At 38.7% G+C, this 24,513-nt stretch overlaps 1 protein-coding gene across 1 annotated transcript in view; it reads left to right on the forward strand.

Moving 5' to 3' along the window:
• The window catches only part of LOC107814019 (putative inactive ATP-dependent zinc metalloprotease FTSHI 5, chloroplastic), a 70,235-nt gene that overhangs the window by 14,804 nt on the left and 30,918 nt on the right, over positions 1-24,513 (forward strand). Inside the window, exons 6-9 of the mRNA XM_075233093.1 lie at positions 2,775-2,864; positions 2,948-3,079; positions 17,004-17,177; positions 17,660-17,781. Of these exons, the coding sequence (XP_075089194.1) occupies positions 2,775-2,864; positions 2,948-3,079; positions 17,004-17,177; positions 17,660-17,781 (518 nt within the window). The remainder of the gene's footprint in view (positions 1-2,774; positions 2,865-2,947; positions 3,080-17,003; positions 17,178-17,659; positions 17,782-24,513) is intronic.

The raw sequence follows: 24,513 nt of genomic DNA on the forward strand, positions 1-24,513 counted from the left end.
CAGGATCACCTTCTGATAGACGTTCTACGTCTGGATATTGTGTTTTAGTAGGAGGAAATTTGGTGTCCTGGAAAAGTAAAAAACAAAATGTAGTTGCTCGGTCTAGTGCAGAAGCAGAATACCGAGCAATGGCTATGACAACATGTGAACTAGTCTGGACCAAACAATTGCTCAAGGAGTTGAAATTTGGTGAAATCAGTCGGATGGAACTTGTGTGCGATAATCAAGCTGCACTTCATATTGCATCAAATCCGGTGTTTCATGAGAGAACTAAACACATTGAAATTGATTGTCACTTCGTCAGAGAAAAGATACTCTCAGGAGATATTACTACGAAGTTTGTGAGATCGAATGATCAACTTGCAGATATTTTCACCAAGTCCCTCACTAGTCCTCGCATTGATTATATATGTAACAAGCTCGGTACATATGATTTATATGCTCCGGCTTGAGCGGGAGTGTTAGAGATAGCTATGTAATTGTCCCACACCGGAATAGGAGTAGTATCCCCTTTGTATAGAGTAGCTATAAATAACACCTCTTGTATTGCATCACATACAATATCAATATATCATATTTTCTCCCGTGCCTTGTGGGGACGTAGAAAACAGAAGTAGAGGTGAAGCTTGATACACAAGTCATCCCCAAGAGAGATATTTTCAAATATCTTGGATCTGTTATTCAGGGGAACATGGAGATTGGCGAGGATGTTACGAATCATGTGAAATAGAGAGGGATGGTTGAAATGGAGGCTTGCTTCTAGTGTTTTGTGTGATAGGAATGTGCCACCTAGACTTAAGGGCAAGTTCTACAAAGTGGTAGTTAGACCGGCCATGTTGTATGGAGCCGAGTGTTGGCCAGTCAAGAAATCTCATGCCCAGAAGATGAAAGTAGCATAAATGAGGATGTTGCGATGGATGTGTGGGCGTACCACAAAAGATAAGATTAGGAATGAATATATTAGGGACAAAGTGGGTGTGGCTCCCGTGGGAATTAAGGCTGAGATGGTTTGGTCATGTGAAGAGAAGGGACGCTGATGCCCCGGTTAGGAGGTGCGAGAGGTTGCCCGTGGCGAGTCAGAGGAGGGGTAGAGGGAGGCCTAAGAAGAACTGAGGTGAGGTGATTAGGCAGGACATAGTTCTGCTCCAGCTTGTCGAGGATTTGACCCTCGATAGGAAGGTGTGGAGATCGAAAATTAGGGTGGTGGGTTGATAGACAGTCTAGAGTTTTGCCTTGTCTTACCAGTAGTAGTAGTACTAGTTGGGTACCTTCCTATTCCTAGTCCCTTGTTTCTATACGGTATGTCAGTATTAGCAGTAGGATTGGTACTATTCTTGTAGTTTCATATCCCTAGATCTCTATCATTATTCGTTGTATTATTTGCTTACACTCTCTTATTTCACTGTTGTTGCTATTTTTTCTCTATTGCTCCATTTTTTACGTTCTTGAATGGAGGGTCTTTCGGAAACAACCTCTCTACCTTCATAGGTAGGGGTAAGGTCTGCGTACACACTACCTTCCCCATACCCCACTTGTGAAATTTCACTGGGTTGTTGTTGTTGTTGCTGTATATATATACACACACATGTTTATATACATGTTTACAGTGCTTTTATCAAGGGATTTTGTTTGATCTTTCTTCATTAGATGTTACTTGGATGTTGTTGAAGCCTGAATTGAATTGTAAAATATGTTAGTTCCAAATTTCGGGCTCCAATGTGGAGAAAAACCTAGTTTGTGTAAATGACGTGCTGCTGATATATAGAGCCCGTTTGGATTGGCTTGTTTTAAGTGCTTTTAAGCTAAAATAGCTTTTAAGTCATTGTAGTGTTTGGATAAAGTAAAAAAGTGCTTTTAAGCACTTGGTTTTAAGCTAAAATGACAAAAACAAGTCAAAAGCAAGAAGTTAGAATTCCTAACTTATGGCTTAAAAGCTATTTTGGCTTAAAAGTCACTTAAAACAAGCCCATCCAAACGGGCTCATAGAGTGCTAAAAGAAAAGAAAGACGGTAGACAAGTTGTTTGGGGTCTTTTGTTTCAATGATAGGATAAGAGCCTATTATAGTCAAATAATTGAAATATAAGAATGTATTATGGATGCATGAAATGTGGTGGGACAAATAGGGATTTTGATAAAAGGTTTCCATACAGTGTTTTGTTCATGTGATTAAGGGCGAAATAGATGTGACATTGAGTTTTTGATGAGAAGCAATGCAGCAAATACTCTAGAATTTTGATTCTAAGGGCCTTTCTTTTTGTTTGGCTTATCAAAATCGTTTCTGAATATTAAAATTGATCTTTAGAGAATTTGGTTAAGATAATTAGTTTTGTTACTTTTAACGAAACTAAAAGTTGTAAATGACAGAAAGTATTCTGGATTTTGTTAGCTCCCTATACAGCTTATTGTGAAAATACTTTTGTATATTTGTAAACTGCACTTTCTTGGTGCAAATTTTGAATAAGATGAACCTGACTTTAAGAAAAACAAAGTAGCTTGATTGAAGTAATTTTTTGTTATTAGCTCTAAAAATTGATTTTTGGTATGATGTTTGTATATTTGTAGACTAGCTCAGATCTTTCTTTTTGCTGCTAAAGGTTTTACGATTCAGGATATTCTTGGTCCAAGGATAATTTCCTTGAAGGATTGTATGTGGTCAACTTATATGTTTCTGCATGAATCATTGCTAGATAACAGCTTACAAGTAATTGTTACTTCTTGCAATAATTTCGTATAAGTCAAGTTTATGCATAATAATTGTTATACTTTGCTGCAGAAAGCATATTTTAGATTTAGGACGAGGAGAATAAAGCTAAAGAAGAAGGCAGGTGTTGATCCAATCAGTACTGCTTTTGATCAGATGAAGGTTTGCACTTTTGTTCTTTAACCAAGACAATGCCTTGGTATACTTACTTTCGGTGATCAATTCTCCTTTTCTCTGTTTCCCAGAGGGTGAAGAATCCCCCTATACGTTTGAATGACTTTGCAAGCATTGATTCTATGAGAGAAGAAATTAATGAAGTCGTAGCATTTTTGCAAAACCCTCGTGCTTTTCAAGAAATGGGAGCTCGCGCCCCTCGGGTATGTTACTGCAACTCTGTTTGATTGAAGCAGAATTTCTTAGTTTAAGATAGGTGTGAATATGTTTTTCTTTAAGAGGTTTGATTCCTTACTGGTGCATTTTTGTTTAGATCAATGTGACTGATTAAAAAGGCACTTCCACTATGTGCCTACTACTTGACAGTTATACATGCATATACTAATAATTTAAGGGCCTTCGCTTTCCTATGAAGAATTCAGTCATATGGTTGTTTAAATATCTTATGCACCAATAAACGATAAACCTGTGTGAAAGAATGATGTTGATGGAGGAACTATTTTCTGGTGTTTAAAATGAACTAGTCTTATGATACGCGCGTTGTAACATAGGTAAAGGAGTAAAAAGTTTTTAGAATTTATATAAAAATATTATGTTTGAGTTATAAAATAAAAATATAAATTCATGTGGAATAAGGAATATTGGTTCGATATAGTCAACTCAATAAGGAATGAAACTGCCATAGTCCTCAATCATCAAAAGATAATTAAAAAATGAACAGACAAAATACAAATACTGGGGAAGGTTTAAAGAAAATCAAAAGATCATTTATAAAAAGGATATTTGTCCAAAGTGTTTGGTTGGGGTGGGCAATTAATTCTATATTTTGTGTTTTTTAAATCTTCACGGCAGAGAAAGCTGTCTAATAACACAAAATATTAAATTCCCAATATCTTAATTACCAACTGAAATATGTTATTGTGCTAAAAGTCACAAATAAATGATAGAATACAATTACTTGTATATACAATTACCATTTATTTATACTAATTTCAGTATATAATGTGAGTATTTATTATTACTTTAAATATAAGTATTACTATTATTTTCAAAACATTGGCATGTCATAGTAATCTTGTTTACAGATATTTTCTTACTCGTCCTAATATGTGTATTAGTTTGGTTTTACATTGTATAGTAATCTTCAATTTTGAAAGTATAAAATTAGATCTAAATTTTCATTAGTAATTTTGTAATGTATGTTTATGTACACTTTTTTTTTTGATAAGGTAAATTGTATTAATCAAAAGGGATAGAACTCCCATATACAGGAAGTATACCAAAAAGTAGAGAATTTACCTCAGAACATGATTCTCTACAAAAGACGCCCAATCTTCTATACAAGTAGGGGCTATATGAGTGCACCAAAAAGCGATTAAAGATAAAAAACTATTCTTAAGATGTGAAAAAATAGATTTAATCCCCTCAAAAGCTTTCCTATTTTTCTCCCCCCAAACTATCCACATAAGAGCTAACGGGGCGAACTTCCACGCCTTTTGCTTTCTTCTTCTACGGAAACCTACCCAACTATATAACATTTCTTTTACGGTGCTTGGCATCACCCATTGAACACCAAAAAGGTTCAGAATCGCCCTCCACAAAGCTGAGGACACAGGGCAATGCAACAAAAGATGATCAACTTCTTCCCCTGAGCTTTTACACATATAGCACCATCTAACAAGTGTAATTCCTCTCTTTCGCAGATTCTCAGCAGTCAAAATTACTCCTCTCGCTGCTAGCCATGCAAAAAAGCACATCTTCGTGGGCGCCTTAGGAATCCAGATCGAGGAGTGTGGAAAAGAGGCCTCCTCTCTCACCAACATACTCTGGTAAAAGGACTTTACGGTGAACAAACCATCGCCACGCAAACCCCATCTCCAAGAATCACAAGATGGCTGGGGCATGTCTTGCCCATATAGCAGTGTCAATAAATCTTGGAGCTCCGCAATCTCCCAATCTTGCATGTTCTTTCTAAATGAGAGGTCCCATACTACCCCCCCTTCATGCTCCTTACGAATCTGTTGGACCATCAATTCCTTCTGGTTTGGAACCCTGAAGACGTGGGGGAAGGAGACCCTCAGAGTTTCCTCTCCACACCACCTATGATTCCAAAAGCTGATTCTCCTTCCATCTCCCATCCTGTAAGTGATGTTACCACTGAAGGATTCATGATACTCCTCCACATGCCACACCCGAAAGGTGTTGTGATTGCCTTGGTCCTCCAACCCCCTCCCGTGGAATCGTACTTTTCTACTATGACCTCCCTCCATAGAGCATGTTCTTCTACCCCGAATCTCCACAGCCATTTCCCCAACAAAGCTCCGTTGAATACCCTAAGATCTTTTACTCTAAGTCCACCCCACTTCTTTGGGGAAGTGACTGTCTGCCAATTCACTAGATGATACTTTCTAGTTCCATCTGCCGCATCCCAAAGAAAATTCCTTTGAAGCCGCTCCAGTTTTTCCGTGATGCTCACAGGAGCTTGCAACAGGGACAGGTAATAGGTGCGCATACTCGATAAAGTGCTTTTGATAAGCACTTCCTTTCCGCCTTTTGACAACTACCGTTTCTGCCAGCTTGCTAATCTTTTTTCAACCCTTTCGATCACTGGATTCCAAACCATAGTATCCTTATGCGAAGCGCTCAATGGGAGACCCAGGTAAGTAGTGGGAAAGGAGCCCACCTTACATCTAAGAACATAAGGCAAAACATCAATGTTAGCAACCTCACCCACCGCGAAAATTTCACACTTGCCGAGGTTGATTTTGAGACCTGATACTATCTGAAACCACTGCAGGACCTGCTTCAGGTAGGTCAACTTATCCATATCGGTAACACAGAAAACCAGGGTGTCATCCGCAAAAAGCAAATTAGAGACTCTTCGGGCACTGGGCACTAGGCACCCCGATCGGAGCTGAGAATCCTCTCAAGAAGCCTCCGGCCGCCGCACGATCCATCATTTTACTCAGAGCATCCATCACTAGAATAAATAGCATGGGGGATAGGGGGTCTCCTTGCCTGAGACCCCTGGAGCTGCCAAAGAAACCACACGGACTACCATTAACCAGGACAGTGAATCTGACTAAGGAAATGCAGAACTTGATCCATCCCCTCCATCTTGCCCCAAACCCTATCCGCATCATAATGAAATCCAGGAACTCCCAATTGACATGGTCGAAAGCCTTCTCAAGGTCCAACTTGCATAGTAAGTCGGGATCTCTATTTTTCCTTCTAGTGTCTACAAGTTCATTTGCCACCAAAGCGGCATCCAGGATCTGCCTACCTTCCACAAACGCATTCTGGGAGGACGAAACGGACACGTCAAGAACCTTCTTGAGTCTGTTGGAAAGCACTTTAGAAATAATCTTTTAAAAACCCTCAGGGGTTGGCCTGGTGGCAATTGACTTGAGCCTTGGGGTTTGCTCCCCTTTCAGGTCTCAAGTTCGAAACCCACTGGGTGCAAACAATTTCTGCGGGCCATCGGACTGGGTAAAACTTGAATTAACCGTGGTGCACTTGCGGGAAACTCCTTGCCGAGGGCCTGTGCACCCCCGGGATTAGTCGGGTCTCTTAGAGACTCGGACACCCGGTGCAAATCAAAAAAAAAATCTTGTAAATGCTTCCCACGAGACTAATAGGCCTGTAGTCTCTGATACAAGATGCACCTTCTTTCTTAGGCACAATAGTAATAAAAGTAGCATTGATACTTCTCTCGAAAACACCATTCACATAGAAGTATTCAATGGTTTCCATCAACTCCCCCTTGATGGTGTCCCAACAGAGTTGGAAGAAGGCTAAGGAGAAACCATCAGGGCCGGGGGCCTTATCACCAGCACAACTCGACACAGCCTCGTGCACCTCCTCCTCCTCGAAAGCCCTTTCTAGCCACTCACTGTCTCCCTCCCCTCTATGTGGTTGAACTCTATTCCCCCCAAAGTCGACCTCCAACTAACTTCCTCTTTGTATAAGTTCTCATAAAACCCCACTATCGCCCCTTTTACCTCCTCTTCTCCCTCAATCCTCACCCTATCCACAACTAAGGACTCTATGAAGTTTCTCCTTCGACTTGCAACCGCCACTCTATGGAAAAATTTGGTATTCGAATCCCCCTCCTTTAACCAGAGCGCCCTCAATTTTTGCCGCCAACTAGTCTCCTGAGCTATTACTAACTCGACTATTTCCCTCTTAACCTCCCCCAATCTCGCTTTCTTAGATTCATCTAACTCCCTCGCCCCTTCCCCTCTCTCTAGTTCCCCCAATTCATGCATAAGCTCCCTCATTTTAACCTCTAACCTCCCAAAAACCTCCTTATTCCACCTAATAATATCTTCCTTGAGCAATTTAAGTTTCTGCGAAAGACGGAATGAAGGTGTCCCTGATACCCCGTAACTTGTCCACCATTCTTTCACCTTGTCACCAAATCCTGGCACCTTCAACCACATGTTCTCGAATCGGAAGGTACCACACACCCCCCTCCCTCTGCATCCATCTAGCAAGATAGGCAAATGATCCGAAGTCAGCCTAGGTAAAGGAATCTGCAGCACATTCGGCACCGGCTCATCCCAGGAGGGCGATATCAGAAATCTATCAAGTCTAGACCTTGAGTTGGAATCCTCCGCTCTGACCCAAGTAAACCTTTCCCCTGACAGAGGAAGATCAATGAGAAAGTGATCATTGATGAAGTCAGACAAGTCCTCCATGGCCCTCGAAATCAGACTACACCCTAATTTCTCCTTCAGGAATTTAATAGTGTTAAAGTTTCCCCCTAGAACCCATGGAATGTCCCATTCCCCCATCATATTGGCCAGTTCCTCCCAGAAGAATACCTTGGACCCTTCTCCTACCGGTCCGTACACTCCCCCAAATCCCCACTCCACCCCACTAACTCTATCTTTGACAAGAGTTGCTAAAGAAAAAACTCCCTTCTTAATTTCCTTTACCTCCAAGCTTCTATCATCCCACATTAGAAGAATGCCCTCGGCACTTTCCGCTGCTGAAACCCAGTCATATTTTACCCAACTACCTCTCCAGACACTCCTCACAATCACATCCGACACAACTTCTATTTTTGTCTCCTGAAAGCAAACTAGGTTAGCACCCCACTCTCTAACTCCCACTTTGATGATGGCCCTTTTGTTTGGGTCATTCATCCCCCTCACATTCCATGAAAGAATCTTAAGTTCCATAAGAAACAATATCCCCCTTCTCCCCACCCCCTCTAATCGAGCTCACTTCCTCCCTGTCACACACCCGACCCCTTCTCTGGTACACCGCTACATCCCCTAAATTATTTTGCTTAACACCTTGGCCCAACTCTCTCCCTGCACCATCATTAAAAGATTGTTGCTTAATCTCCCTCAACAGTTCTAACACCCCATCTTCCTTCCCTTCAAAAGAAACACCTAGAAACTTCCCAAAGTTTAGTAGTTTATCCTATGGGTGTTTATCGGGCGGGCTGGGACGGGCTGAACGGGAAAACCCCAGCCCGTTCGGTTAGCGGGCGGGCTGTTAGCGGGTTGGGGATACGGGCTCTTAGTGGGCTTTGTTTTTTCGGGGTTTTGTGGGGCCGTACTAGTTATGGCTCAAACGGGCTCGGGGCGGGCGGGGCTCTAGTTTTTTTCTTTTTTCTTTTTTAATTTAAATTTTCTTTTTCTTATTCAATGTTATTGATAGTTAAGTATTTGCAAACTTTTAAGGTTTAGAATTAAACTTTGAAGTTTAAAGTTTTAAATTTGAAATTTGTATTTTAAAATTATAAAATTGAAATTAGAAAGTAAGTGGCTACAAAAAATTATTTAATAAGAGTATAAGAATAGGCAATGTAAGGAACAAACTCCGAAGGCTTTCATTTATATTTTTAATACTTCAAATTAATTTGCAAGTTCTTTTTTTATTTTTTTATTTTTGAATTTTTGAACTTGCAAATTAAAACTTAAAAGTTTACAATAATTTATAAAAAATAAGAAATAGTACATCACATGCTTTGCATCATTTTTATAAGTTCTTCCATGTCAACATGAGGTTCTTGGTTTCCGGCATTGGTTGAATTGGAACCATAAACCATTATATCTCCAATTTCTTGGTCATCCTCTCCGTCTACCTCGTCACGCCCTTGATTTCGCCGTTCTGATCTTATCCAATCTCTGAAGCACACTAGAATTTCCAAAGCGTTGCTGCCCAATGAATGACGGGTATCTCCTAGCTGCTGCCTTGCTTGGCTAAATGCGCTCTCTGATGCGACTGTTGAAATCGGCACATTTAGCACGTCTCGAGCCATGGCCGAAAGAACAGGAAATTGATTTGAGTTGCTCCTCCACCAACCCAGCGGTAGAAAATCCTTTGTGAGGGCCCCTGGTGACTTTTGCAAGTAGAATTGTAGTTCATCAATATTCCTGCTACTGGTTTGTTGATGCTCTCCTAGTGTAGACCAAATCTGATAATCTTGAACACAATCATCATCATCCATAGTTGTTCCAGATGTTGAAGGATTAGTTGAAGGAATATTTGCATCTACAACCGAAGAAGCATCAACAATGTTAGCATAATAATTATATAAAGTTTGTAAATATGTGTGTAGCTCAGAAATACAAGTGTCAATATCAGGAGTTTCAGTTGGGCCAATATCCATATAAGTATATAAAGCTCTAATTAATTGGCGACACTTTATCATTTCGATAGTAGGGTTTAAAATAGCACCAATTAGGTAAATATAGGGAATTGGGTAGAAATACTTTTTAAACTTATCTAGCATAGATTCAACAACAGTAGCATATCCTTTTTTCTGCTTCATATTATGTAGTAAAAGAGAAATTTCAGCAATATGAACTAAACCATTTGAAATGGTAGGATAATAAGCTCCAGAAAACTCAAGTGTAGCCACATAAAATTTTTGTAAAAATTGTATAACATCATGAATGACTTCCCAAGTTCTAGATGTTATCAAACGGTTAGGATCAGTACAATGAGAATTAGCAACTTCAGTTATAGGCATTCTATATTTATAACATCTTAAGAACAAATAAGTATAATTCCACCTAGTAACTATTTCTTCAGGCATGAGTCTTTGGTTTTAGTCCATAGTGTACACATTTTTCCTTAAATGCATTTAATCTAGCACTTCTATTATTTCCTTGAATTACACCAACAGCTCTCCTAACTAAAGTAATTTCATCTCTAAATAATTCAAGGCCACTCTTCACAATCAAGTTATAAATATGACATGCACATCTAATATGAAATATTTCAGGAATTGGTGGGTGTAGATGCAATTTTAATATTGTAATAGCAGCAGTGTTGTTTGAAGCATTATCAAATGTCATACACAACTTTTTCTGCAAGATTATAAAATATAGCAACTTCATGTATAGTATTACTTATAAATGCACCAATATGACTTTGATCTTCATCATATTTAAAAGCAATAATACGTTTTTCATACAAAAATTATCATCTATCCAATGACATGTAACAGTCAAATAATCATTTCCATTCACAGCACGACCAATATCAGAAGTAAGAGAAACTTTACAAGGAAGACTTGCGAACAAATAACGTATATATGTCTGATATTGTCCAAAAAGCCTAAAGATATCAGCTCTATAAGTACTTCTAGGAATACTTTTAAACATAGGGTTATAAATTCTTTGAATATAAGTAACAAAATACGGTGAAGAAGCAAAACTAAAAGGTAAACAACCTAAAACAATCATTTTACTAATTCTTCCCGATCTTTCTTAATATCGTATTTCCCAAATAACCCACCAGTACTCAGGTTAAGTCTTTGTTGCCCAGATAACTCATCTACTCCCCAATCAAGAGGGTGTTTCTCTTCCATATGCCTACGAAGTTGACCCGTTCCTGCTCCTTTACCGGGCTCATGTTTATAATGTTCACTACAAATTTTACATTTTACATAATATTTTTGATCTTCTAGTCTTTCAAAAAACATCCAACACTTGCTTCTTAATCGTCGATTCTTCTTAATAGGGAGAGGAGGCCTACTTGTTGCACTCCTAACATTTTGAGTTTGACTAGCATTACCAGGTGTAGGTGGTGGTGTTTCAAGATTATCGGGTGATTGAATATCATCTAACAAAGCATCTAAATCATCATCTACACCATAATTTTCTTGCATTCGCTCATAATCTACATTTAAATTTTCAGGTGAACTTTCAGAAATATGTGTAAAGCTACTAGAAGAACCAACACCACCTCTTGTTCTTTTTGAAGTTTTCTTACTACCACCTCTACTAGTGCACGCTTTTTTGGCCGCTCTAAGTAAATCCATTATATAAATTAAAGTAAGAAATTAAATTAAGAAACTAAATTAATAATTCTAAATAATAAAATAAGTGTACACCAAATAAGAGAAAGAGATGGAACGAGTGTACCGGGATTCCTTATGCCGCACTAATTTTGAATTTTTGATATCAAAATTCAAACTTCAATTGATAGACCGAAACTTGATAGTTGATAATGCTTGAATACTTGATACCGCACTTCATTTGAATAATTGATATTTGATAATAATAATTTTGTAATGGCTAAACTAAATAATTGATGAACTTGAAATAATAAATAATTGGGAATTTGAGATTTGAGAATTTAAGAACTATAATATCAAGAGAGACTTGAGACTTGAGAGAGAATTAGAGTAGTAAGAGAGTGAATTGTGAGAAAAAATGAAGAAGAAGGGGCTATCTATAGATTTTAAAAGGTTTAAAAAGTATTTTGCAATTATTAGGGGTGGGAGGGCTATATTTTTAATGGAGGGATGGGGAGGGGCGAAATTGGCCATTTTTGCAAAATCTGGCCATTCCCCGGTCCAATTAAATTAAAAAAAATAAAATTCCAACGGTAACTGGGTTGCTAACGTGCTGCAACCCGTGTTCAGCCCGTTAAGACATTTCGGGTTCAACGGGTTAGGGCGACTGTTAAGCTAAACGTGAACGTCCACAACCCGTCCCCTAAACAACCTGTCCCAACCCGTCCAATGATGAAGAGTAGCGGGCTGATCCAGGTTGAAGCGGGCTGAAAAACGGGTCAGCGCGGCCCGATTAACACCCATAGTTTATCCTCTATCCAGAAAGACATATCCCCTCCTCCCATCCGTGACGAAATTGGACAGGCGTCTTATATATGAACCCTTTCCTTGCTCCTTCCGGAGGAATACATGACCATATCATTGCTAGCAATAGGAACTTTAGGTACCGAAAGGATCTCACCATTTCCTTGAGGGGTATCAACCTCTGAATTAAGCACCCCGCTGTTATAGGAATGACCAGAAACACCAGTAGGGTAGCCTGAAGGAGGAAAACATGGAACTCTTGGCGGCATCTTAACTGGGAGTACTGGTCCGACACTAACATCAGTTGGTGCATGCTCAACAATCTTCCCAGAAGAAGAAGAAGCTTGAAGTGTAGCCTCAATACAACTAAGCCCAGGAGCAACTGAGGGAGCGATCGAGTTGGGCCCATCAGAGGCAGGAGGCCGTGGAATAACATCACCATCTATAGCCGGTGCTGCCCCTGAAGCAGCGGCCATCGAAGAGGGGCGCAGGGCACTAGAGCTCGGTGAAGAAATACCACTGTGTGTAGCACCATTGACAGAAGAAGAAGGAAGAACGACTGTTCCCATATACTTAGGAGCCTTATCAGACGCAACTTGAAACAATCTGGGCCCCTTAGGATCAATTCTAATAGAATTGGGAAAAGTTACTGGGCCCATGTGAGGAGGCCAGGCCTATACTTGCTGAAATCTTGCCTGGCCCTAGGATAATTAGAAGAGGACCGGCCCATTCTGTCTTTCCAGCCCGCATCAATAACCCATTCACGTCTTTTCCTCCTGTTGAAATTTTGTCTTCTTCTCCCAAAATCAAACCTCCCGTCTCTTCTCGATCTAATGTCTGACTCCGGCTTAGTCCATTGATCCGGTGAGCCCTCCCCTCTCCTCAGAGACTAGTTTCCCCACCCCTCCATTCTATTTGACCTTCCCTTTTCTTCCGCCACTATCTCAGGCATAAAGATAGAGCGAAATTCAGGACTCAACCAAACCCTGTAACTCAAGTAGCCATCTTCCACCACAGTGGAGACAGGGATTTTGCCCCCTTTCCTCACCACAATACTCACTCGCGAGAGATCGTGTAAGCTGCAAGCGACATCAATAAAACCCCACAGATATCCCCAATCTTCTTGAATAATTCAAGACACCAAAGATGCACCGGGAGACCCACCATGTTGACCACCAATGATTCGCCGGTGAAACGAGGGTTTAGACACCCATCGTGCTCCACCCATCTGTCTAGCTTTAAGAAGTTCCCATCGAACCACCTATTTCCTCTTACAAGAATTTCGGAAGCTTGAGACTCGTCGACAAAGCGAAAGAGATATTGTGTGTCCCCCAGTTGCGATATTTTCAGCCCGTCCTTGACGTTCCATGCCCCTGCTGCCCAGTTCCTAACAGCCTCTGGAGAACCAACCCATTTGGAGAAAGACCCAATCAGACAAGATCTCAAGAAGCCCTTGCGCATGAGAGTGTGCTCCTCAGATAGCGAGAAATGCGGCTCTTGCCCTACGTCAAGCTTTTGATGGCATCTTCCCCCAAGTTCTAGGGTTGGCCAAGAGACAGCTTTGATGAAGGACATGTTTTACAATTTTCTAGATTCTAGAGAGAAGTAAGAGTTTCTCTCTGTAGAATCCATCATATTCTAGATGTGACTGTCCCAAAAAATGAGGTGAGAAACGACCGGAAAAACCTCAAAGGTTAGAAAAATCAATAGTCACAGTGGGTGGAAAACAGAACATAGGAAGGGAAGAGCTTTTCTGGTACTGAACAACGGAAACAGACGCCGGATTCTGGTGTTTAATGGCCGGAAAAAAGAAAAAGTCTTCAGATTTTGGTGAAGCTGAGACGGGAAGGCTCGGAAAAGCCTCGAGAAGAGGTTGTCAGAAGAAAGAAAATTGAAAAAGTCACTGGAAGATGCCACACGCGCCGGCGCGTGGCTAGATCTCGCCGGAAAATCCGGCGCGTTAACGGCGTGTGAGGGCGCGTGAGATGTCAGATGCCGACAGACTTTACTGGGGTTTGGACGCGGGAAGCATATCTTGGTGGGGGTGGTGGAGTCTTAGGAAGAAGAAGAGGGTTGGGAAGTCCATCATCTGTAGCAGTGTTAGAGTTGGGAAGTTCGAAACCCTTCAGATCATAACTACTCAGTTATATTGTAAGTAGTACACATAGCTGATAAGAAGATAAGAGAATGTTGTTTAAGATGGTTTTGCGATATCCTACATACACCTCCATATATCCACAGTAAGTTTATATGCTCTCTTCATGAAAATTAAGTTCGAGGAAGAAAGCAGAATACAAAGCTTTTGCATGTTCTTTTTATATACACTTTATCACATACATATAGGAAAAAGGTTAGTTACTTTATACAATCTAAATAAGGAAAAGTTTTATAAGTAAAAAATTTATTTTATTTTAAATTTCTAAATAAGAGTTTTTATAGCCAAAATTTTAGTAGATTTCAAAGTCCTAAATACTAGGAAAATAGTTACATTACAATTTTGTCTAATGTAAAGTCTATTTTCAAGGGGTAAAAAATGCGAATGACATTTCGCTAAGGGCTTCGTGGTTTTAATATATTATAGATGTTATGGTTCTCTCAACAATAATCATAATCTCTCTGGTCCTACAAGAATGGTTCTTGCTGTATTTTGAAGTCAATTTGTGTATTCAGTTAAGTTCAGTGGCTTTCTATGTGCAGAGTCAAAGTCACGTGTTAACTTGACATCAAGTTAACTGCAAATTGGTGTAGATCTCCGATATATCACTTTTTGACTCCAATTCATCCTTTAAGTCTTGATGTATTATGTTACAACTAATGCAATAGGCTCATAAGTGACATCAAAGACGAAACAAGAAGATGGATAGGTAAAATTCTTCCTTGGCCCAGTTGTTGGTTTTGGTTGTTCCTGACTGGTGTGGCTATCTCAGGCTCTCTTACGTTAGTAGTGTAATCACATACTGGAAAAGAGTAATTCCGATTTTAAGAGTAACAATGCATAGTCTCTCTGTCCTAATTTATGTGATGGTATTTCCTTTTTACTCCGTCCCGAAAAGAATGACACTGTGAAACAAGAAGAGAAGAGAATTTGGGAAATAGATTGCTTGATTATTCACTCAAACTATTGGGTTTAAATAATCTTTACAAGAAACAGAAAAAGCAAAGAAAATAATTATTTCCTACAAAATCTCCTAATAACTTAATTACAGGGATTTGGGATTCTTTCCATATTTACATTGTATCTGTATTTGACATATTTAACACTCTCTCAAGCTGGGGCTTACATATCGTATACTCCTAGGTTGCCACAAATGATGTTAATTCTGGACCCTCAGAGTGATTTTGTGAAAACATCTGCCAACTAGTCTTTTGTTGACAAACCTTGTGACAATGCATCCAGATTCAATTTTCTGTCCAATCAAATGAAGTGATGATCTTTTTTGGTTTTGTTTTGTTTTTTGCCGAGACTTTAAGGCTCAAAATAGGCTAAAGTTCTCAATTGCAGGAGTTGCGAGAAATGGCCCAATTGCATGCTCTAGCCAGCTTATTGCACACTCTAGCCATTGTTTAGTTATGTAGTGGCTAATTTTATAATTAGGAGCTAGCTACTATCATAGTAGCATAGCCATCATTTCTCCTTTAGACTTTGATGATGAGAGACATGATGTCTCTTTATTTCCTTTTATGTATTTCTGTATTTATGCATTTATATTTATCTTAATTGTTTCCTTCAATTTGAGCTTAATTAATGTGTAGATTGTGAGTGTTTAGTAGTGAATTAATGCACTGCTTGATTAACTTTGTCCAGGAATTTGCAAGAGTCCTGATCTCTTGAGGATTTCCATAGTTTAGGTGCTTCATTAATTGTTCTTTGAGTTGATTAGGCTTTCTTTCGTCTAATTAATTCTAGATCCTAATTAACTTCTATATTTGATTCCTTGTTGAATTTCCTTATCCATGTTTCCGTCCTTGTTTGTTATCATCTTGGTATCAAGATGATATGAATCTATGTCAAGAACATGGATATGAAAAACAGGAAAGAAAATAAGGATACAAGATCGACACAAGCAAGCAATGAAGTAACAGACAATGATTAGATGAGAAGATTCCTAATTATTTTCTATCAGAATCAAGAACAAACACCTAGGCAATTTGGATCCTGAAGAAAAATGCTTCCTCTTGCAAATCCAAGGGCAAGTCAAAAGGCAACATTGGGGTTTTCACCAATCACCATAAATCTCTCACAAAACTAATCGCTCACAAGCTAAAACTTAATATCCTCAAATTAAAGAAAGAAATTAAGATAAGCATAAATACGGAAAAGGAAATAAAGAGACATCATTTCTTTCATCATCCAATCTAAGGAGAAATGAGGGCTGAGCTACTCCTTATAATAGCTAGCTCCTAATTATAAAATTAGCCACTACTTAACTAAATTATGACTAAAGTGTGTAATTAAGCCGGCTAGAGCAAGCAATTGAGCCATTTCTTGCAAATCCACCACTTGAATCTCTAATTTAGCCTATTGTGAGCCTTCAAGTCTTCTTGGCAAGATCTTGTAAGCCTCCATAAGCTTGGCCATGTTACAGTTGTCATAAAATTGTTGACATTTGGTAACTTTTGCTACTTCTAGGACAAACAGAAAAAGGAGAGAACAAAAAGCATCTAATTTCAGAATTGAATTTGGTTATTGTGCACCAATTTTAGAGGACATTCTTTTGGCAATCCTCATTTTTAATAAAGTAAAAAGAATGAAAGAACTTGCAGAGTTTGTCAAAGTGATATAATCACGTCGATGAACGTCATGTTATTGTTATAGATATAATGGTAGAGTTGTACCAATCTTCTGTACGATTAACAATGGTTCTTGTAAAAGGTTACCACCATATCATGTTGTGGGATGTATTGATATAATTACCAGCACATCATCCCAATCACAAAAAACCACTGTAGCATTGTTTGTGTATGCGTGGGTGAATATGGATGCGTATCCACAACACATGTTAAAGCTAAAACGATGCTTTATGCTTGCACTAAGTTCTATTTCATGTGTGATATGACAGGGAGTTCTTATTGTAGGGGAGAGAGGAACTGGAAAGACATCCCTAGCACTAGCAATTGCAGCAGAAGCTAAGGTGCCTCTTGTTGAAGTTAAAGCCCAGCAGTTAGAGGCTGGTTTATGGGTTGGCCAAAGTGCATCAAATGTTAGAGAGCTGTTTCAAACAGCACGTGATCTGGTCAGTCTGGTTTCTTTGTGTATTGCCTCTCCTAACAATTTCCAAATACCTGGTTATGGTGTCCATCTGCAACTTCTTGCCGTTATTCTAAAAAAGAAAAAGAAAAGGGTCTTGTTGAAATTGGCTGCTGATATAGCACGGATAATGAATAAAGACACATCTCTCTTTGCACGAACTGACAAAAGCTGATTGATTTTGTTTGTGTGCATGTTTTCATTGAACGGAAATCAAGTAAAACATGGCTTATCTTGAACTGCAACTCATTATTAATATTATGCAAGAGATAATAAGAAAGTTTGCAAAAGCTTACCGGGGTGGAACCTTTTTGTGGCTTAATCTTATGATTTTTACTTGACTGACTGAGTGAAAAGCCAACACTGCTGGAGGAGTAATATAGAGTATGATTTCAAGGAACACATCTGGTGCATTCTTCAGAGCTGTTTTTCTGTGGTGATATCTGCTTACTTCATTATCCTGTTCAGGCCCCTGTAATCATATTTGTGGAGGATTTTGACCTCTTTGCTGGAGTCAGAGGGAAGTTTATCCACACTAAAAAGCAGGACCATGAAGCCTTCATCAATCAACTCTTGGTGGAACTTGATGGGTAAGTGTATTCTCATGTTTTTAAAAAGTTTAGATATTGCAGCAACAGACAAGCATCATGTTGATGTAAATCATACCTCAGGCAAATGGCATCATTTAGCTATTGTTGAGTTACCCAGCTCTTCTTATATAATAGTTATGTCTACTTTTGTTGTGGTTTTGTGGAGGGGAGAAGGTAGGGCTAATATGAGCACCCAGGGCTTTGATTCAGTGGTAAGACGCAATATTGTATGTGTGGATAGAGCACACGTTATCTTCACGAGGAGCCTAACATTCAAGTGGGAGCAGGGTAAGGGGAGCCATACTTCCTCGAGTTTTAAACTTGTGGGTCAACTGATGTTGGGGTAGCCGTCCATAGGAGATTTCTCGGCCGTCATACGGAAAATAGGGGTGGATATGATTTACTAGCTGTCAATTCTTCTAGGAAGAGCTTTTATTATTTTGTAATTGTTCTAAATTTTCAACTTTATCTTCTTTTACATTGTTGAGTTGTATCTACCATCTCATATAACATTTTAAAATATTAAAAAAATTAATTTGTTTATATTAGGCTTGCCATACGGTTTCTCATGTGCGAACCTTGTAGATTTTGAGAATAAGAAAATGTTTCTTGTATTTCTGTATGTGTTTATATCACATGAGCAAGTGAATTTATACAAAGCTCCTAATGCTTATTAAGGAAATAAAATAAATCTATACAATCAATGCAGCTATCAAATCAAATCTCCTGAAATCATGCTAATCAACAATCTTCGAAATATAATTAAATCTTCTTGAATCATGCTAATTAACACTCTCCCTCAAGTTGGTCCATGATGCAAGATCAAGAATGCTAAAAATTCATGAAATTCAAGAAGCGAAGAATCCATCCAAGATTAGGATTTCTTTTCCTTAAAGATTAAGATTTGTTATTTCTTATTTCCTAGTAATTTAATTCTTGTTTTAGTAGGATTATAGTTGTAGTTCTAGTCAAACTAGAATTGTTAGTTGGTATCCCATTCTTACTAGAATTCTTTTTCCTATTTTAGTTAGGATAGATTTTCTTAGCCTTATTCTTATACTAGTCTAATTAGGATTAGTTTTCCTTAACCTTACCAATTTTACTCATTGTAAGGCCTATTTAAAGGGCTTAATATGCTGAAAATAAACATTGGTGATTAGTTTTTCTAAGCTATAGCTTCAAAAACGTGATTTACTTTTTATTTCATTGTTCTTCCTTTATTCAACGCTTCTTGCAATCTTGCGGGATTGGGGAACGTGTGGGTGAGGTTTATTTCCATCTTACATTCTTCTAACGTGAGTTTGAAGAACGCTTTCGCTAGTTTTGTGAAAAACTTTAGCGGGGTGCTTTTGTTTTTCTCTTTTCTTTGTACTTGAGAGGTGCAAAACCTTGAAAGTACATCAATTTGGTATCAGAGCTCATGTTCCAGGTCCGAATTCTTGATTTGCTACTTTATTCATCGTGTCACCAAACAAGAAAATACCAAGTTCAGGATCCTTTTCAAGATCCTCTTCAATGGATCTTCAATTACAAGTTCATAAATTAAGAATTAGAATCCTTGAACGAGACAACGAAGAAATTAAAGTGCAGCTAAATAACTTGAAGGAATCAATAGAGAATCTGACTAAATTAGTTGAAGGTTTGGTGTTTCAATATCAACTACCAACTCCGCCACAACGCCTACAACCGCCACATCTACCACTTCTATATCCACCAATTCATTCACAAACAACTGAAGAGGTTGAAGCTGACCAAGGCACAAGAGAACCAAGGCACTATGCCCATTATGATAAATATTCAGATAATCAGGGGCGTGAAGAAGACAAAGCTGATAAAGACCAATATCAAAGAGACGAGGAATATGCATTAGATCCAAAACTTGAGGAATTACCACCAAAGTTTTATGACGATCCATTGGATTATCCAGCCATATGTGTTGTTGACTTTTCACCGTCCAGAGATGCTCAACACAATATTGACTTGATTGTTGACTCAATCAATCCAAACAAGGCAACATATTGCGTTAATTCTAAAGTTCATAGAAATATGCTAGAACAAGAGGAAAAATTACCTATAAAGGAGTGGGTAATGGAGAGTTTGAGACCAGATATTGGAGAGACAAGATGTCTTAACGTCATAAGTATATATGACTATCATCAAAGTGTCTGTTGGTGTATGAGCGATGCAATTGATGCATTCCCAAGAAGAGCGTTGATCTCCATGCTTAACTCAAAGCTAGACATGGAGTTAGTTAAGTCTATACCAATAACTTCATATCGTAAGTTGAAGTTTGAGAGTCCATATTGAAAGATTACATGGAGAAGACTTGGTAGAAAGTTGAAACATAGAAAGTGGGGTTTAGTTCGACCATATGCCAAATTTGCTTATAACGTGAAGAAGCTCTATGATAAACTAGCAAAATGTAACTTAAAACCTGGTGAGCATTGGGTCCCCATTTTTTCCCCTTGGGTCTCCGTTCTTACTATAGCAAATCTTGCGCCATCTATGGAAGCTGTTAGACTCGAGGACGAGTCTTTTTCAACCAGGGGAGAATGATGCAAGATCAAGAATGCTAAAAATTCATGAAATTCAAGAAGCGAAGAATCCATCCAAGATTAGGATTTCTTTTCCTTAAAGATTAAGATTTGTTATTTCTTATTTCCTAGTAATTTAATTCTTGTTTTAGTAGGATTATATTTGTAGTTCTAGTCAAACTAGAATTGTTAGTTGGTATCCCATTCTTACTAGAATTCTTTTTCCTATTTTAGTTAAGATAGATTTTCTTAGCCTTATTCTTATTCTAGTCTAATTAGGATTAGTTTTCCTTAACCTTACCAATTTTACTCATTGTAAGGCCTATTTAAAGGGCTTAATATGCTGAAAATAAACATTGGTGATTAGTTTTTCTAAGCTATTGCTTCAAAAACGTGATTTACTTTTTATTTCATTGTTCTTCCTTTATTCAACGCTTCTTGCAATCTTGCGGGATTGGGGAACGTGTGGGTGAGGTTTATTTCCATCTTACATTCTTCTAACGTGAGTTTGAAGAACGCTTTCGCTAGTTTTGTGAAAAACTTTAGCGGGGTGCTTTTGTTTTTCTCTCTTCTTTGTACTTGAGAGGTGCAAAACCTTGAAAGTACATCAGTCCAAATATGTCGCACATGCCCAACTTGCAACTCAATGTATGGAAAGTTCGCTTGTTGAGACCTTTGGTACTGTTTTTCCGATGACACATGAAACAAACTCAAGACACCAGTTATAACTTTTTCTTTGATGAAGTGTCAGTCAATTTTCACATGCTTTGTTCGGTCATACTGGACTAGGTTATGAGCTGATGGCAGCCTTATTGTTAGATTACAAGGAATGTTTTCCTTTTTCAGACAGTCTCAATTCCTCTAATAGCTTTTGTAGCCAAAGCAGTTCTCAAACACCCTAGGCCATTGCTCTGTATTCTGCCTCTGCACTTGATCTAGCAACTACATTTTGCTTCTTACTTCTCCAAGTAACCAAGTTTCCTCCTACAAGCATACAATAACCAGATTTAAATCTTCTGTCATCTAGAGATCCAGCCCAATCCACGTCTGTAAAGGTTTCTATTTGGAGGTGATCATGTCTGGAGAAAAGTAGACCTTTCCCGGGAGCCGACTTCAGATACTGCAAAATGTAAAAGACAACTTGCATGTGAGGATCTCAGGGATCATGCTTGAAGTGACTCACCAGGCTAACTGAATATGTTATGTCTGGTCTAGTGTGAGAGAGATAAATGAGTCTTCCAACCAACCTCTAATATCTTTCCTTATCAACTGACTCTCTAGCTCCGCTTTGTAACTTGTGATTGCTTTCGATGGGCGATTCCGCGGATCTGCAACTTGTCATAGCAGTTTCTTTCAAGAGATCCAGAATATACTTCCATTTGGGAAATAAAGATTCCTCTTTTTGATCTAGCAACCTCAATTCCCAAGAAAGACTACAATTTCCTTAACCCTTGATCTCAAATTCATGCCAAAAATTTCTTCAATTGGTCCATTTCCTCTTTGTCATTTTCTGTCATTATTATGCTATCAACATAAAATATGAGAAGAGTGAGTTTACCCGTTTGATGAAGTGATCAATATTGCTTTGTTGGTAACCGAAAGAGATCATTTTTTTTTGATGAAGTAAGGGAATTTCATTAAATGGCATCAAGGAGATGCATAGCAAAAATTACAACATAAAGGTAATGTCTGCTCATATACAAAAAAACTTACAAAAACTTACAGGACAACTAAGGAGCAGACAAAATCCAGAAATAGTTCAACACTAGTTACAGGGGCCTAATTGAATCAACTAAATAAGTTAATTAAACAAGTGGCTTTAAGAGTGTGGTTGGGAGTTGAAATCCCATCAAAACATCTACGGTTCCTTTCATTCCAAATACTCCACAAAATAGCACCAAGTACCATGGACCAAGTCTTTTTGATGGATTTCCCAACTCTCCAAGAACACCAACTCTTATAAGCTTCCTTGACACTATTTGGCATAACCCACGCAAGTCCAAAAACTGATAAAAACATACTCCAAATATCAGTTGCTACTGAACAATGCAAAAAAAGATGCCTCACACTCTCAGATTCCATCTGGCACATATAACATCTATTCACAATCGGTATACTCCTTCTGCTAAGATTGTCTTGAGTAAGACAAGCTTCATACAATGTTGTCCACATAAAGCCACCTACTTTTGTAGGTAGTTTGGTTTTCCATATAAGCTTCCAAGGCCATTTGTTGATCAATTCCTAGTTAGAGCATAGATTGTCATATCCTCTTTTGACAGTATAGGTTCTCTCTTTTGATTCACCCCATTCCAACCTATCCTGCACCTGGGAATTGACATTAGCACCTGATAATTTATTGAGCAAACCCAACAGATCATCCAACTCCCAATCTTGGATGTCCCTTTTGAAATGTGGAGCCCAAGCACTATTTTGCCAAACATGTGAGATAGTTGCATCTTTATTACTAGCAAGTAAAAATAAAGCTGGAAATTCATCTTTCAAGGTCTCTGTTCCTAGCCATTTATCTTTCCAGAAAGATATATGAGCCTCGTTCCCTAGCTTGAGTGATGACTTGGCTTGAATTCTCCCCAAAGCTTTGAAATGTGTTTCCGGGGCCTGAACCATGTGGAGCTCTCCCCTGCCTAGTGCACCAGTTGTTTGCCACCCCATACTTTGCTTGAATTACTGTTTTCCATAGCCCCGAACTTTCCATGTTGTACCTCCAATGCCATTTCATCAATAAACTCTTATTATGCAACGCAAGATCCTTTATTCCTAGCCCTCCATGGTTCTTAGGAAGAATAACTCTTGACCATTTAACTAGATGGAACTTGTGAGTGTTACTGTTGCCTTCCTATAAAATATCTCTTCTTAATTGATCAAGTTTCCTTTGTACCTTAGCTGGGATTGGGAATAAGGACATGAAATATGTTGGTATACTATCTAGCACATTATTGATGAGTGTAAGTCTGCCTCCAAATGATAGGTATTGCATTTTCCAGGAAGGCAGTTTCCTTTCAAATTTTCAATCACTCCATTCCAGATACCTTGAGACTTGTATCTAGCTCCCAATGGGAGCCCCAGATATGATGTAGGGAAAGATCCTACTTTACAGTACATAACCTCTGCAAGCTCATCCGGATTTGGGACTGTATTAACCGGATAGATGGTGCTTTTCAGCATGTTCATGTGTAGGCCTGAAATAGCTTCAAAGATCATCAGCGTGAGATTATGATATAGAACTTGTGATTTTTCAGCTCCGCAAAAAATCAGAGTGTCGTCTGCATATAGCAGATGCGACAGTATCACAGAATTGCCCTCTTCATTGCCCACCTTAAAACCCTCTAGCCAATGGAGCTGGTTAGCTTTGTCTAACATTTTGCTTAGGCCTTCCATAGCAAGAATGAACAAAAAAGGTGACAGTGGATCTCCCTGTCTGAGGCCTTTTTGGGGAGAGAAAAACCCAACAGGTCCACCATTGATTAGAATTGAGTACTTCACTGTGGTAATACAAAATTTAATCCATCTAATCCAGCGTTCTCCAAATCTCATCTTCCTGATATATTAATCAAGTACGCCCAATTGAGTTGGTCAAATGCCTTTTCAATGTCAAGTTTGAAAAGTAGACCAGGTTGCCCAAACTTCATCTTCCAACCTAATATTTCATTGGCTATTAGAGCTGCATTAGTGATCTTCCTTGATTTGATGAAAGCATTTTGATGTCCTGAAACTAGCTTCCCTATCACCCCGAAAGAGATCATTGCTTTGCTGAATCTGTCAAACCAAGCGATGGGGGATTGCTTCAGTCCGTATAAGACTTTCTTCAATCTGCATACCTTTCCTTGACTTTGGGCAATATCAAATCCAGGAGGAATCTCCATATACACTTCTTCTGCTAAGTCTTCATGAAGAAATGCATTTTTTACATCAAACTGTTGCAAGTCCCAATCAACATTAGCTGCACAAGACAAAAGAATTCTAATAATGTTGATCTTAGCAACAGGAGCAAATGTCTCTTGGTATTCCCCTCCATAAGTCTGAGTAAATCCCTTAGCCACCAATCTTGCTTTAAATCTTTCAATTGAGCCATCGGCTTTGGGTTTCACAATGAAGACCCATTTGCAGCAAACCAACTTCTTGTCTGGTGGTGAAGTGACAAGTTCCAAGTCTTATTTTTTGAGAAGGCCTTCATTATTTC

Source organism: Nicotiana tabacum, chromosome 16 (assembly GCF_000715075.1).
Source record: "Nicotiana tabacum cultivar K326 chromosome 16, ASM71507v2, whole genome shotgun sequence".
In the NCBI taxonomy this organism is placed as follows: domain Eukaryota; kingdom Viridiplantae; phylum Streptophyta; class Magnoliopsida; order Solanales; family Solanaceae; genus Nicotiana; species Nicotiana tabacum.